Consider the following 16,896-nt stretch of genomic DNA (forward strand, 5'->3'; position numbering starts at 1 on the left):
GTGTGAAAAAAACACAGTAAGAACATTTGAAAAAAGTGACGGTTTTTTCTTAACGTCAGCACCACGGACAGCGATTTTGGCAGTTCAGATGGACGAGTCCATCTATGTTCGGAAAAGATTAAGTGATGAGATAAAGTGATGAAGTCATCGTTACTGCATCCTTCTACTTCGCTTCATCATCGTCATTATGATTTAAAGTGAGTTAATCTACAAATTATTATTTAATTAGAAATGTATGTTATGGAAATCTGCATATATTTAAGAGCTTGTTTACGTATTTATTAAACGCAAATTTTTTTTTTTTTAAACATAGGTTTTCGTAGGCCAATATCGTTATGCATGATATTTGCTATTTTACAGTATCTCCAGAACGTATCCCTCGCGAATAACGAGAGAATATTGCACTGCACAGGCATCCCTCTGCGGGGACCCCTGGTGGTAGCCGTTGGACTTCTGATATTTAATTCATCACGGGCTCGTAATACTGCGGGGGAGCTCTTAGTCATTGTATTGAGCCCAAGATCTGAATCGTACACAAATATCGAAGCGGTTAGGGTGAGCTTTTATGCTTATTTTTCGTGATAAACACTTGACGGTAAGATGTGTGTGAGATGTTGTTAGTCGCATGTTTATTTATTGATTTACTTTACCAAAATGAGCTTTGGAAACACTGGCTGTAGCACGGGAATCTAAGCGGTGAATTATTTTGTGTAAACAGTCGTGCCAGATGCTGCCGCCAGTGTTCATGGGGTCTGGCTTAGAGCTGATCCCTATGCATCGGTGCGATCTGGTGGCAACAAGACTGATGCTTATGAATAAAACAAACATGGGTCATTGAAATATTGTGTGGAGGTATTACAAACAAGAACAGCAATTTGTGCCAGTTGTGTATTCCACAGGGTTGCTATAATGGATGAGAGTGCCTGTTATATTAATGACCACTCATTACGGTTGATGCATTTGAGTAGCCTTTGGCTTGAATTCTGGTCACTGGTTGACAAATGACTGCACGGTAACCCGACTCCAGATCTCTTTGAGGCACAAAGTACTGTTAGCGGTGGAGAAGAGGCCCTTTCGGAAACATGTCTTGCATATCTTGTGGGCTGTGTGGGTGACTTTATTAGCTGGTGTGATGGATCTTGTAGCATTCAACTGTGATGGCCAGAATGTTTGTTTTGCCACAGGTTGTGTTGGCTCTGTATCACTCCGTGACCCTTTTTCTCACTGAAGACCTTTTTGCCTGCCAGAGTAAACATTGGTGTGCACGCGCGCACATGTTTGCAACCACTTGTCAATATCCTCGACTGAAATTTGTAATGCATTATATTATTTTGTCACGAAACTTGTATTTGAAACTACTGTATTCGAGTGTATTGGTTGCACCATGTTTAGATTTTTATTCCAATTTTGAGTTGTACATGGTCTAAGATCAATTCCCAGCGAACGCGAGCACCAAGTGATATCTCAACTGGTCCTTGCTCCCCGTACGTTACTAAACTACAATGACCAGTGCGGTGTCGTATTGTCAAACGATTCCCCTGAGAAACCGCGTTCAGATGCCTTCATCCAGAAATGGATTGACAAAGGACATGTGTATGTAAGTACACTGAAAAAGAGCGCATTAGCTCCATGGTCTTTTCCCAATATAAATGGATTGACATCAGTAGGTTCCCACTGTCAAGATAATGATACAATATATGAATAGGTTAGTGGTTATTGCACTTTTATTCAATAAAGTAGCCCGTAGAGCGAATGAACCTAGTCGTATTGAATTATTAGTCCATTGTGATGGAGCCTGAAAACAACCGCCCATGTTTGTGTGAGTCTTTGCATATCTCTCTGAGACCTGGTTCTGTTATGACAATGTACTGTCATTATATTTTCCTGATGATAAATAGCACAATTAAGTCGTTTCCCTCCCCCCACACAAATATATAGAGTACAGTATTAATAATAAGATTAATTGTGCTCCATCTTCTTCCTAGTGATACACATTGATTTAACAATCACTTACTATAAATAACACAATTAAGCAGTCTTATTATTTTCCAAAAAGTGCGATATTAATCCAAAGATTAATTATGCGTTATCTGCAATCCTGGCAGAGCACATTTATCTTGCATCGCCATCCCCCCTTCTTTACGAAAATTGTTGTTTATATGATAGCAGGCCTGATGCCTCTGCTTTAAAAAAAATAACTTCTTTGTTTGTAACAAGCTGTGCATACCACACAGGAGTCTAGAATGCAATACAAAGTAATTTCAGCCCAAAAACAGTCTACAAAAAATCCGTGTTAAAATTAAAATTATATTATTTTTTAGGCATCGACAATTTCTGGAATGTGAATAGGCATTCCAACGAAGCTCTAAACGCATTGCTCTCACGTTCAAAAAGGCAAATGTTTACGCGTAATCTTACTGCGCATGCCTATCTGACTTCAGAAGCGTACAGCATATGGTAATTAAAATCAGCGGGAAATGCAGTATTTTGGCTTGAACCATTTCACAAAGAGAATTTTATTTTATGCTGATGCATTTAAATGTATATATTTTTAGCACATGCTGCATTTATTTAAATGAATTGACGTCTTGTTTGAGACCTGTGTGCACATTTAACGGAAGCTGAAGATTTAATGTATGCTAATTGAAAGTATAAAAAAACGATACCCAGAAAAAGTTTCAAAGGCTTCTGCATCTGCTGCTCCGATGAACAACTCTCCAGAGCTAGGAACAAAGGTTCAATGAGAAGTTTCTGCTTTTCTTCGTAAATTATGAAGAAAAACCCCAGCGACATAAATCCTAAGACATGCTTAATATAAAAATGCACATCATTACCCACATTTGAACGTAGTACCAAATCGTGTTACAGTAACCGTGTGCACCAAATATCATTTTGTGAGCATATTTAAAATGTATTATGTATGCCATTCACATGTATCGCACTGTGTCGCTCCCCATCTCATCTACAAAATGTTGCCTCCAGGGTAAGAAGCCGCTCTTGAGCGTGGTGGCTCCCGTCACATCCGAGCAGCTTTCTCACTCCCGCTCTCCATCTGTCTCTTCTGCCCTTCGACTATCCTCCCGTTTTACTTGTTCCCTTCGGCTCTCCACCCCAACCCTGCACACCTCCCCCCCTCCCTCCCACGCGTCATCTCCCCGTGTGCCCTCAGGGGAACGTGTCCTTTGCGTGCGCCGAGCCGCGGGTGGTGCCCATTACGTTCCCGCTGCCCGGCAGCTCCCTGTGGCTGTGGGGGCCGGCGTGGCACGAGGCGCTGTCCGTGGTGCTGGAGCTTCGCACGTGGAGCGCACGTGGAACGCTCGTCTACACGGCCTTCTCGCCCGCCGGCCCGCGGGCGTCCTCTCTGAGCATCGGCCTGGACGATGGCCGCCTCACCGTGACACTTTTGCAGCCGGGCCGCGACGCCCTGCACCTGTCTGCCGGTGTGTGCGTGTGTGTGTGGCTGCGGTGGCGGTGCGCGCATGCTGGCTGCCATTAGGGAGGACGGTTAGGAAGGTCAATGGATGTGGATGAGTGAACAAAAGCTGAAAGGCGTGTCACACACTGGGCGTATATTTTTTATACCGCCATCCTAACGATATCTCGAGTGGACATGATGTGACTCATAAAACTTAATGTCTCGATTAAATTACTTGTCAACAAGAAATTGGCGCAAGTCGTGGCTTTAGTGGAGCGGTGGCAGTCTTTGTGCCATATCTGTGAGGTGGGGCATGGAGATTGCCTCCTATTACGTGGGCTTTATTGGACAGATTTGGAACGTGGAAAAGTCGTGTCGTGTCATTGTTGTGGCCCAGCCGAGTAGCGTCATTAGCACCTCAGCAAATAAAAAATATATATCACTAAGTTAACTCGCTTAGAAAGTTCACCGTGTGAGGGCCAAACACAACTAAAAAATGTAGAGCCAAGTAATGGATGCTTCACTTTGAAATATTATATTTTGGTTAATCTCGGCCAGAAGGTCTACATATCAATACAGTTTCTCACAACATTTTAATTTAATGGTATTTAGTCGATTGAGAGAGCCCAGTGGGATTTATTCTCTTTTTGTATAGGACAATGTTATAGTTTGGGTCTGGATGAGATGAATTGCATGGATTCTCTAGTCTATGGAGAGTTAAAATTGAAGGCTTCTGTTTCCCTTTGTTATTAAGTGAATGTTGCATGAGCTGTGTGTGATTGATCATGTTTGTTGTGCGAGTATGAACAAAGCGATCGGCACTATTGCGCATGTTTTGCTTATGCTCAGTATCAAATACTATTCAAACCAATGTAAGCATTTCATTTGTTACGTTTAATGGAAATTGAAATTGAACTACAGCCAGATCAGCTAAATAATATACAGCTATGGAATAAAGGTCACATGCTAGGCACTATTTAAATGTTAGCACATAAAAGCAAACCGTTCCGTTTTTTTTTAATTAAGAACAATTGTTTTCAATGTGTGATTGGGAGCAGTATTTCAAATTATTACATTCTCATTGTCGAAGATAACGTTATAGAATTAATGAACCAGGTACCTCCCAAGCAATTTTTGAACTCCATGTTGTTGTATTTTTTCTATACTCCAGCCCCTGAGCATAATTGCACAGCGAGATGGCGTTATGCTGTGATTCGCTAAACAGAGTTACTCATTGTTTACTGCATTTACACTCACCGCTTGCTTCGCCCATCCACAATGCAGGCTCGGATCTGAACGACGGCCAGTGGCATTCCGTGAGTGTCTCACTCCGGAGGAACTTTGTCGGTGTGACCCTGGATGGGGACGAGGCATCTGCCATCCAATCGTACAACCCGCTGGACATATTGACGGGGGATGTTTACTACCTCGGAGGTAAGAGTTGATAGTGGTGATGAGGGGCAGATGGTAAGAAAGAGTATGCGGGAGAGAGGACAGACACTCGGGCATATTGTTAATCTGTGATTATTGCTTTCAGGATTGGAGACCGTCTGTTGTGATGTGCCCTTACTTAATTCATTATTCTCTCTAGGAATTAAACAATCACCTGGTCCAGTGATGGCTTGAACGAAACCAAAATTGTCCAAGTGCAGCTGATGCAAGTCATTAAACAGCTTTGACTGCCTTGCCTGACAGTGCCATGGAAACTGCAATGCTCAATTGCCTGCTCAGGCCACACTTGGTCTGGGGAATGTGCAAACGCAGACCAGATGACTTTAGTCTCACCCCCTTGGGGCTTTGCTACTTTGTGCTGTCATCAACTCATGGGTGGGTCTTGGCGATTGTCTTGATAAGTTTCTGAGGATGGGGCTCATTTAGCAAATCCAGGTGGCTCTAGTCATAGGAAACTGTAGTACTCTTGCACTGGGTATTGCATTGTTTATGTCTCTTAAAATGTTGTTGTCGCTTTCTCACCCGATTCTAACCTGATTGCACTACCCGTGTTATCTAAAGAGACAAATTATTCATTCAGATATTTCACAGAAAAGTGCTACCCTTCATATAGAGAACGATCCATGAAAGCAGATATGATAAGAGATACATATAATGTTCCTTCAAGTGACCTCTGGTCCACACACAGTAGCAAGCAGAACTATGCTGCCCGCCCTGCGGGTAGGACAGGAAAACTAATATTTTTACTTAGCAAAATTAAGCGCGGAACCAAATTTAATGTGATGTGTTTTTTTATATGCAGTCCTTGGTGACACAACCAAAACCATTAACTCCCTGAACTTCACTTTAATCCCAGGTGGCTTCCTGGATCTCAGCAGCGCTAACTGAGCGCTCTAACCTCTGAACCACTGGATCACATCTAAGACGTCCCTTGTATCGTCACTGCTGGGGGACTGGAAGTCTGCTGCACTTTAGTGAGAGCGAGAGTTGCCCATGGCAATGAATGCTTAAATAAGGAGCAATTTGTCACGGTGCCCTTTGTGGTCCGTGCAGCTGGCAGGGAAGACTTGGGCATAAATACTCATTTATTAAGCCAAAATGGATGCACGGCAAAACAGAGAAGCCCAAAGGACCAGAGTCGAGCCAAAACGAGAAACCGCAAAGCGAAACATACGACAACTTAGCCCAAAGTCAGAATCTTTCACGGCGCCAGTCGAAATTTGGCGCTGTCCAACAAGCATAGCTGTGTCTTACGTGGCACGTGAGCGATTCGACTGTACCAGCACGACCATACACTGCGCCGCCCGTGGCCGCTGATGGATTGGAGTGCCTACCCCATGGCAGGTGTGGCAGCCTGTGTTGTTGGCAGCACGTCTGTTTGCATGAAACCGGGACAATTGAAATATGGAGCAAAGTGGATTAATTTGTTCTTTTTTTGTATTGTAAAATGTGTTCACCGCACACACCAGGACATGAGGTGTTATACATTTCGATTTAAAGCTTTCGTGACTGCAGGGATTCATCTTCTTGGTTCTTTCGGTAAAAGTCACGTAGAAGGGAAATAATACAATAATAAAAATATAACATAATAAAATCATTCTCACGACGTTTCGGCCACAACGCAAGCAACCGTCCTCAGGTGAAGAACAGGTCTGTCGGAAAGACAGCGTCTGAATGAACACCACCAAGCGTGGCAGCGTATATTTAAGCTGGGTTAGGGGAGGAAGAGCGCCTTGACAAAGGTGTTATACAGTTGCTGCTGGATTATTGTCAAGTTGGGGTGGCACGGTGGCGAGATGTTAACTCCCTCGTCTGGTATGCAGGAGGTTGAGGGTTCAATCCCGACCCTGATACCTGTGCATTTGGAGTTTGCATGTCTCTCTCCCCGTGGTTGCAAAGACTTGTATCCGGGTCCTCTGGTTTTGCCCTCCAAATTTAGAAACGTACGTTTAGAGTATTTGGCTGCTATACATTTCTACATGATAAGCCACTTTGCTTTTATGTATGTATGTTGAACGTCTTTCGCACTGTACCTAGCCAACCATGCTAATCAGAGGTGCTATCATTTGTGGCCAGGTCGCTTCTGAACAAAAAAATAAATATAGCTCAGTCGGCTTTACCTGGTAAAATAAAAACAATTGTTGAGCTTAAAAGTTGAATAATGTGTTTACTTATTTATCGAGTCAAAAAGAGGTTTCAAACGATGAAATATATACAGCATGTTTTATGTTTTGCTTCCATTGCCAATTCCTGCAAACTCCATAACAGTTAAGTGCTACATTGTGTGCTATGGATTTTCTGAAAAGGAATGTAAACTACAATGAATTTGAAAGCGCATTTAAAGTTATTTAATAAATAGGTCATGTGATGTTACAGTTCATGGTTTGCGTAAAGCAGTGCTAAGGAATACAGTTTATAATGTTGATTATATGTTAAGATTATTGCTTACATCAATTAGGACCCACGTAATTGGAGATGCCGTAAGGGTGAATTCAGAAAACATAGCCAAGCTACAATATACCAGCTTCAGTTAACTTGACCTTAAGGAGCAATTAGTGCTGATAAAGCATTGTTAAGGTGTGAGAGAAAAATAAACACGAAATAATGATGTACAACAACAAACTACTTTTTTTTTAGAGAATGTCACGTTGGGTGCATTACAGATTGGCTTGGAAACACAGACTGGCACAATGACCATAAAAATACAAATTCTCTCTCAGCAAATCATCACCTTCTGGAGCTCTGCAGCAGATGTCCAAGTTTATAACAAACGTGTTTTTTTCCAGATGAAGTTTACCTACATTTGTGTGTGTTTGTGTGCGAGGTTATACTGGGGATCGTTGTCTTTTTGTGTATGCGCACCTAGCATGGCACAAGCACCGCGACGACGCCACCGCCACTTAGTGGTGAACGGCGGTTGTTCCTGTCGTTTGTCTCTAAGTGTAGTGACGTAAATGGAGTCACTGGGGCGCTTTGCGCCAGCTGCTGCCACCAGAGTGGAACTGTGCGTCTTGAGCCTCTCTCTGGCACCAGAGCGGGTATGGCATGGAAGCGGGCCCTAGGGGGCATGGTTCTGGTGACGGTCAGAGCAGGGACGTGCGGTCAGGGGAGGCAGGGGAGGCAGAGCCTCACCTGTCATACTCCAATGAAAATAGCTGTTACGAAAAGTAAAAAAAAAAAGAATAATCAAATAAAAAAAATATTCAGATTTTTCCACTGATCTGTGTTATAAATGTAATTTCTGTACGATTCCAATCATTTTTATAGTCAAAATCGCCAAATTTGCGCAGTGATTAGCACATCGCGCTATGGACCCAGCGACCTGAGTTATATCCCTTCTCAGGGCCAGCATCAGTGATGGATATTAGAAACAGTCCTGGGTCAAACCAGCCTTACATGACTGATTGTGCGATGAGACCGGGTGTGGTGCGAGGAACACCATCCCATCTTGTGCCATGCAGGGCTTTAATGGTGTTCGCTAAAATATGAGTTTCATTTACCAGGTAAGGTCGACTGAGGTATATAGCTCTTTCTCGGAAGCGAGCTGGCCACAAATGACAGCTCAACGAAGTGGCTCATCATCTGGAAATGTATAACAGCCAAATACGCTACACGCATGTTTTGAAATATGGAGGGAAAAACCGGAGGACCTGGATAAAAAAAACCCACGATCACAGGGAGAGAGACATGCAATCTCCAAATATATAGGCATCAGGGTTGGAATCGAACCCACGACCTCCTGGATATCAGACGAGGGAGATGAAGCACTTGTCTCAACGGCCTGTGTAGGCTAAGACAAGGGATTCTATATTTGAAGCTTTCGTGACTGCAAGTATTCATATTCTTAGGTTTTTTCGGTAAAGTGACGTATGTAAAACAATCAAAATTAATAACAGTAAAATAAAAATAAAATAAAAATCACGATGTTTCGGAGGCAACACAAGCTTCCGTCTTCAGGTGGAACCGTCACAGCACGCTTGCTGTAATCAAGTATTAATTTTGATTTTTTTTACCTACGTGACTTTACCGAAAAAACCTAAGAATAAGACAAGGGATCTTTGTCTCTTGCGTGTGTTGCGTGGTGCTGGTCAGGATGTCCGGCAGTGGCAGCGCCAGGACAGTGCCGGGCTCCACACGGCTCGTTCCTCGGCTGCCTGCGCTCCGTACGCATCGCCGAGCAGGACCTGGACATGAGTCTCGTGGAGCAGGGCATGCTGGGAAATTTTACCGGTGCACAGCTCAACACGTGCGGCATCCTGGACAGGTGCGGACTGGAGCGTGCCACGCATTCGCGTGCTTTCTGTAACGCTTTGCAACACGGATTTGTCCTGTGTTGTTGTTTTTTCACGAGTGTGTTTTTATGTACGATGACATTTGATGATGGACATGAACATTTCAGGAGAGAACTACGGACTTCGGATGTTTGGGTGCCATGGTGGCGAGAAGTTAAATACCTTACCTGGTATACAGGAGGTCGTGGGTTCAGTCCCAACCCTGACACCTGTATATTTGGAGGTTGCATGTTCTCCTCAAGGTCGCAAAGACTTTTCTCTGGGTCCTTAGGTTTTCCCCTACACATTTAGAAACTTGTATTTAGAGTATTTGGCTGCAATACATTTCCACGTGATAAGCCACTTCATTAAGCTATCATTTTTGGCCAGGTCACTTCTGAAAAAAGAGCTATATTGCTCAGTAGGCCTTACCTGATAAAATAAAAAGTTAGTAATAGTTAGTTTTAGCAATTTCCAGTTGAGTGTTTCTATATCTGGAAAGAAACTGAAGTACCTGGAGAAAAGACATGCACAAGGTGATAATACAAACATAATCCAAAATCCATTAAGTTCATTTATATTCTGTCATCTACTACATAGTTTTATATCTGCAGGTTGGCTGTTTTACTTAAACATAATTATCCGAAAAATATGTGTAAGGTCTGGATCACAGGCGTATATTGCCATACCTGGCAATTTTTGCGTGCATTTATTATGCAAGCGTTTGATCATTCATCAATTTCTTCATAATTCGGCTCACATTACATGTGCAAATTTAACTCAAGATTCTGAAACTGTTTAAGTGGTAATAATAAATAAAATCCACATTTGCCACAAGCAACTGGTAAAATATTGCAAGTAGAATCGGCTCAAAACTGAACACACCTCAAACGTGTGTTTTTCTCAAGATAGGCGGTGAGTAGATAGAAGGGGGTCACTCTTTTTTCCTGGCAAGTTTTACAGACCTACGTGGCGTTTCATGCAACCTTTCCCTTAAACACAATAGCCGATAAACAATATTTGACATTTGCTTCTGACATTTCAACTTGGAAGCTCTTATGCAGCCACGCGGTTGGCTGCTGACGGTTCCTTGCCCCTCATTAACGGAGGGCACTTCACACGTAAATGATATCAAGGCCAGCATACCTCCCCAGAAAGATTGCATATGCAAGGGGTGTTGCAGAGATCACATCGTTTTTTTACCGCACAGACCATCTGTCTCTGCCCAACATGATGTATGTGACAATATACATGATGCTGGGTTATTTCGGTGAACAAAAAAAAAATTGTATACAACGCTTACGCTCGTAAGCCTTGGGTGGAATAAAAGCATAACAAAAACATTTAAACAATTAATCTGGATTTTCACTTCCAGATTATATGAAAATTTGATTAAATTGAGATTATTTTCGGTGCCATGAAAGAGGGAGAAATACAATTTACAGTCATATAAATGCTGCCTGATGGGCTTGCATCAGCTCTCTGATGTTTAAAATTCAATCTGCAGAGTTGAATTGTAATGGCCGTCCGATAGATGCGGCCACCAGGGGACTTGGCAGCCAGGCGCCCGCCCGCCCGCACACTTTATTCTGGTGCCCGAGGCTCGTGTGGACGTGACATTCTCAGTGCCTCGGTGGAGGGTTTTTATATATATAACCTTAGCATTGCCTTTTGTTGCCAAAAGTGATATTTTAGTACGTTGACTGTTCGTGGGCTTGCAATGTTTTATCTGCTTGTGTGGATGTTTATGTATTATGTAGGCTCCGCGTGCATGCGCGTGTTTGTTGTTGTGTGCGTGTGCGTGCGTGCGCACGTGCATATTCCTCATTTAAATACTTGCGAAGGAACGCTGTTCGTTGTTAATAAGTCCATTTTGAGAATGCCATGTTTATTTTTGCCGTGCGTCGGCGAGGTTAATGAGACTACGAAGAATGTTATTTACAAGCGTTATTTTAATTACGTTTCTTCTTTTGTCATTTATTTCTTTGTAACCTTTTTCACAAGCGAATATTAGTAGCCAGATTACCAGTAATATATGTAGCACTCGCGTGAACGGCTGGATTTGTTTTAAATCATTCATATTTGAAATGGAGGGCTGAAAGGAGAGCAGTGTCGAGATAATGCCAAAAGAAAATAATGTGTGCATTTTAAATCATTAACTTTGCTCAGTGGGCTTTGTTACCATTCTAAACACATAAACTGATTGAAATTGGACGACGAGTGGAATATTATCACTTCAAAATCACGGTGATTGGAAAGATTTCAGTGTGGATCCTTTGAAGGTTTAAGTAGTAATTGACATTCATTACGACTGCTAAAGAACGATGATTATACTGGTCGTTGGATGTTTCACAGGAATGTGTTACAGAACTGGCCAGGCAGCTCAGCATTAGAGACAGCGGCTCGCCATCACAAGATCATGAGCTCAAATCTTGTTCGGACTTAACTCGGCCCATAATCCCTGAGGGGGTCGATACAATATGTAGCACTTTGTGGCGAAGTCAACAGTGGTTGTTTTACATGCCGGTTTTCCCCCCACCCGAGGAATTAATGTGAAATGTTCACCCCGTTGGCTGTGAACAGATGAGCACCACTCCAATACTCGTTTGAGAAAAAAACATCACTCTTTGGATGATGATGATGATGATGACGATCATGATGAACTAATTTTAAATAGAATAAATCAAACGTAATTAATTAGTCAGGAAAACCAAAAACCCAGTCTATCGATTTGTTCTTAAGGAGGGTCCTGTTTAAGGTGTGTGGATAATCGCTTTTAATGTTTTAATTTTATTTATTTGAATAACTCAAAAATACCGAAAAATACCCATACATGTGAGAGGATAACTATTACAACTTTGAATAGTTAAAGTAGGACCCTACTTGTCGGTGCTACCTTCAGGCACCTCACTGCCCTGCAGGCAAGTGTCATGTAGACATAATGGGTCTGTGCACGATTTTCCAATCTCGCCTCCAAAGCTCTGGGGTTACAGGCTTGTACCACCACCACCACGCATGGCAGCGTGACCAGTGGAGGTATTAATAACAAATGTGACCAGACACGGTATTGGACAATTCTGCAGATAAAGTTCTCTCTATAAGGCTGGCTAGTGTCCCTCTCATAGATGGCAGTAAGAGATCATAGTCCCACGGTCGTATATAAATAGCACTTAGATGTTTATCTTAAAAAAACAAGAGTCGTGCTTTTAGCACGACGGACGTTATTTAATATTAATTTTGTATTCAATAACGTCACACCGCTGAAACTCTAAATCGCTGTTTATTTTTTTTTATATGAAATAAATCTACGTTAATAAATATTGCTGAAAGAAAACATTGGGCTTAATGAATTGATGTGGGATTTTGATTATGTTTTACAGTAGGAGATTAAAAAAAAAACACGATGACTTCCAAATGCTACTTGATGTTGCAAATTGCACCGTGTGGAGCTGCTGGGCGTTGCCTGTGACACGGCTGACAGGTCTAAAATGAGTCATTCTAGACAGGTCTAAAATGAGTCATTCTAGACAGGTCTAAAATGAGTCATTCTAGACAGGTCTAAAATGAGTCATTCTAGACAGGTCTAAAATGAGTCATTCTAGACAGGTCTAAAATGAGTCATTCTAGACAGGTCTAAAATGAGTCATTCTAGACAGGTCTAAAATGAGTCATTCTAGACAGGTCTAAAATGAGTCATTCTAGACAGGTCTAAAATGATTCATTCTAGACAGGTCCAAAATGAGTCATTCTAGACAGGTCTAAAATGAGTCATTCTAGACAGGTCTAAAATGAGTCATTCTAGACAGGTCTAAAATGAGTCATTCTAGACAGGTCTAAAATGAGTCATTCTAGACAGGTCTAAAATGAGTCATTCTAGACAGGTCTAAAATTAGTCATTCTAGAGAGGTCTAAAATGAGTCATTCTAGACAGGTCTAAAATGAGTCATTCTAGACAGGTCTAAAATGAGTCATTCTAGACAGGTCTAAAATGAGTCATTCTAGACAGGTCTAAAATGAGTCATTCTAAACAGGTCTAAAATGAGTCATTCTAGACAGGTCTAAAATGATCTTCTTGGTTCTTTCGGTAAAGTCACGTAGAAGGGAAATAATAAAATAATAAAAATAAACAATAAAATACAATTCTCACGATGTTCTTCACCTGAGTACGGCTGCTTGCGTTGTGGCCGAAACGTCGTGAGAATTGTATTTTATTATGTTTTATTTTTATTATTTTATTATTTCCCTTCTACGTGACTTTACCGAAAGAACCAAGAAGATGAATCCCTGCAGTCACGAAAGCTTTAAATCGAGGTCTAAAATGACTTATGCACATTGAATAGCATAGCAACAAATACTAATTTGCATATCAGAGTGATCAATGGAAATGAAGCACAGAAAATGAATGAAGAACTTAACAAAGGAGGCTGCAAAGTTTGGCTAATGATAAATGAGGAAAACAAAGTAGTGTATTGTGCAGTATGAAAGGTTCACCTATGAAACGGAAACAATGTTTGGAGGAACATGGCTGAGAACACGATAGATCATGTACACCTAGGGGCAATTAATGAAGGTGTGTTTACCATGAGCACAATACTTTACCTTGATGATCCGATGCATACTGACATGCATAGTCAGTCACTCTTATTTAAATACAGATTTTTTTTAATGTATATTCAAATTACAGTAGCCCATGTTACTTTTATTTTTGTCAATGTCGAGTAGCATTTTCTACTTGCGTTTTAAACATGTTCGGTCACATTCTCAGAAATCCCTCACCTAAAATAAAATATTGGTTATAAATGTCCCCGAAATCACTGTCATTTACTGCAAGTCAGTTTGTTTATTTTAAGCTACAACCTTAAATAATTCGATAATTAATGAGACAATTAACGCCTGCGCTTCATGGTACAGTTTTTATTTGGGCTATTGTGTCCTCTGTGAAGAGCAGTGTGAAGGTGCTACGAAGGGAGAGATCCGGTGTGCAAAAGTGGAAGTGTTTGCACAGGTTTGTTGGCTCACTGTTTGTTTAATGTTACCCAGGTGCCTCCCAAACCACTGCGAACACGGAGGGCAATGCAGCCAAGAGTGGGACTCATTCTTCTGTGATTGCGATGGCACAGGATATCTGGGAGACACCTGTCACAATCGTGAGTCTGTGGACACCTTCACACTCCATCCAGGTGTCAGAGTTGTGAAACGGGTGCAACGTTGTTAACCGCAGAGTGCCAGAAACGTCCTTTGCCAGTTTGGCAGTCATTAAAACCCCCAAAAACAAAAGACTGTTGGATATTTAGGTTTGTGTGCATTTGTGAAATGAGGTGCATTGAAGCAGCATTTATGAAAACGGGAAGAAATTGAACATTTTGCAGGTGTGCAGCATTTCCCCGCCACCGCTCGCCGCAGCCATGAGTTTGCTGTGACCCACAGTTAATAGCTTGCTGTGGCAAAAACCTTGTTAAGAGGTGTGTCGCCAATTTGTATTTCATTTGCACCCTGCCGAGGTTCCATCTTAACGGAGGCTTCTCAACGTCGCGTTGGCAGTTGGCGTGGCAGGGGAGGGCGTTGTAGATGGTGGATGTTGGCATCTTGAAGGGCCCCTACGGCACTTTCGCTTTTACTGCGTAAAACCATCAATGGCACACCAAGGGCTGGCACCAGCAAGATGCGCTAATATGTGTATTTATAACACTTTGTGGCCAATGCTGTTTCGTGGCATCTTTTCGACATCATGCTAGTGTGCAATTTTGAACATCAATTTATCAGCCTTTTTGTGTAATGTCACCCTGCGAGGATGGGACTCCGTGTGCTGTTGTATGTATTTATCACGACGTTTATTGTGAATACATTTAATCCACTGTGCCTGTGCAATAGGGATGACCCCATCACAATTCCCGGCAGGCTGCAGCACAGATGCTCACGTAGGAGTGCTATTGGAGAGCAGGCAAAAGGGTGTTGTGGATGTTTGCCAATTGGATTGTATTCTGCAGCCATTGACCGTAGGTTTTTGTTTTGCAAACGCACACCAGGGTCACCGATGTGTTTGTTGTGGATATAATTTGTATTAATTTGGATGAGCCATACTCAGCCCACAGTATCACAGATAAGATATTGTATTGCATTTGTTTACAGCCAAATGTGCCGCAGTTAAAACTTAAAATTATACAAATGTGTTTGTGTGAACATAGTAAATTACATCGGTGCTTAGTGTGTTTTTGGAATTGCAAATACACCACTGTTGACGCAGTTCATTTGACCGACTGAATGAGTGGCAGTGAGCATCATTGACATCTCACTGCCAAATGTAGTTGCTTATATAACAATGCCGTGGTGTGGAATAGGACCGAATTTCACGGAGCGGTCCATTTCCCACTGAGTAATTATGTGATTGTAGTTTCATCGGGCGAGGGGAGTTGACACGTGCACGTGTTGGTGAGTTTGACATAGGGCGGGAGAATAAACAACAACACAACAACAACAACAATAATTGTTTTTTACCCTTCTATCTGGCAACAAAACTGACACCTTTTTTACAAGGAGTCATGTTTGCATAGACCACAATACCTGCAGCCATAATGCAAACAAAAACATAACCTTGATAATGTATGCACTGTCATTGAAGTTGATTGGTCCAGACCCGAGACAGCTTTCCTTAGAGCCTAGTCGCACATGGGTTGGACCAGATGACGCCAAAAGGCGCAAAAAAAACAATTATCATATTTTTTACTGGCAAATGAGGTTCCAATGGTGTAAACAACAACAACAACAAAAGAGCAGCCAGGTCCCTGATGTGGCTGCAGTGGCTTGAACGCCTCTAGATTTGAAGCTTTCGTGACTGCAAGGATTCATACTCTTAGTTCTTTCGGTAAAGTCACGTAGGTAAAAAATGAAATTAAAATTAATAAAAATAAAACCTACGTGACTTTACCGAAAGAACTAAGAGTTTGAACGCCTCTACTGCCCACTTCCTGTGCGGTCCCCTCTAGCCGTGTTCGAGCGGTCCTGCGAAGCGTACAAGCACTTGGGTGGCACGTCCGGCTTCTACCACATCGACCTGGATGGCAGCGGCCCTCTGGACCCTCTGCTCGTTTACTGCAACGTCACAGGTGCGAGGCCCTGCCGCCACCATCGTCGTCGTCGTCGTTAATAAGCGCTGCCTTGCGCAGAGAGAGATTCATGATGAGCCGCAGTCACATGCTGGGCTGTGGCCCTTCCTTCTCAGAGCAGAGGGCCAGGGAATCAGAAGGCGGTCACTTGGAAAAATGGCATCATTTTCCAATGTCGCACCAACAGAAGGTTTATATTTGTAGAGGGAAAAAATATGTTGCTTTATAAATGTTTTTCCATCAGCAGATGTTTGGAAACAAACGATTCCGGTTAATAACTATACTAGGTTTAAGCATTTGTGTTTGAAAAAATATTAAAATAACTATACATAAGTAAACATTTTTTGATGCCAATTATTAATGAAATATCAATGTTTTTACACGCCACAGGCTTTCCAGGATATGAAATGTTAGCTTATCTCTGAAGTAATGGCTCTTTGCGCCCATCTCTCACTCTAAATCAGGACCCTTTGATATAGTGTTGATATATTAAGATACAAGGCAGCGTTCATGAGCATCATCATCAGATATGTTCTATCCATTTCTGGATAAAGACCTCCCCGAGTCGTTGCCATCCCTCACGGTGTTGTCATGCGATGCGCTATCCAGCTCCTGCACCCGTCGAGATGCAATGCCTCTGTCTCCACGGCGGTCA

At 42.2% G+C, this 16,896-nt stretch overlaps 1 protein-coding gene across 1 annotated transcript in view; it reads left to right on the plus strand.

Moving 5' to 3' along the window:
• LOC144943033 (contactin-associated protein-like 2) overlaps nt 1-16,896 on the plus strand; it is a 146,601-nt gene that overhangs the window by 73,911 nt on the left and 55,794 nt on the right. The window contains exons 8-12 of the mRNA XM_078870202.1: nt 3,170-3,440; nt 4,700-4,849; nt 8,960-9,131; nt 14,179-14,285; nt 16,122-16,241. Coding sequence (XP_078726328.1) covers nt 3,170-3,440; nt 4,700-4,849; nt 8,960-9,131; nt 14,179-14,285; nt 16,122-16,241 — 820 coding nt within the window. The remainder of the gene's footprint in view (nt 1-3,169; nt 3,441-4,699; nt 4,850-8,959; nt 9,132-14,178; nt 14,286-16,121; nt 16,242-16,896) is intronic.

This window comes from Lampetra fluviatilis, chromosome 2 (assembly GCF_964198595.1).
Source record: "Lampetra fluviatilis chromosome 2, kcLamFluv1.1, whole genome shotgun sequence".
Taxonomy (NCBI): domain Eukaryota; kingdom Metazoa; phylum Chordata; class Hyperoartia; order Petromyzontiformes; family Petromyzontidae; genus Lampetra; species Lampetra fluviatilis.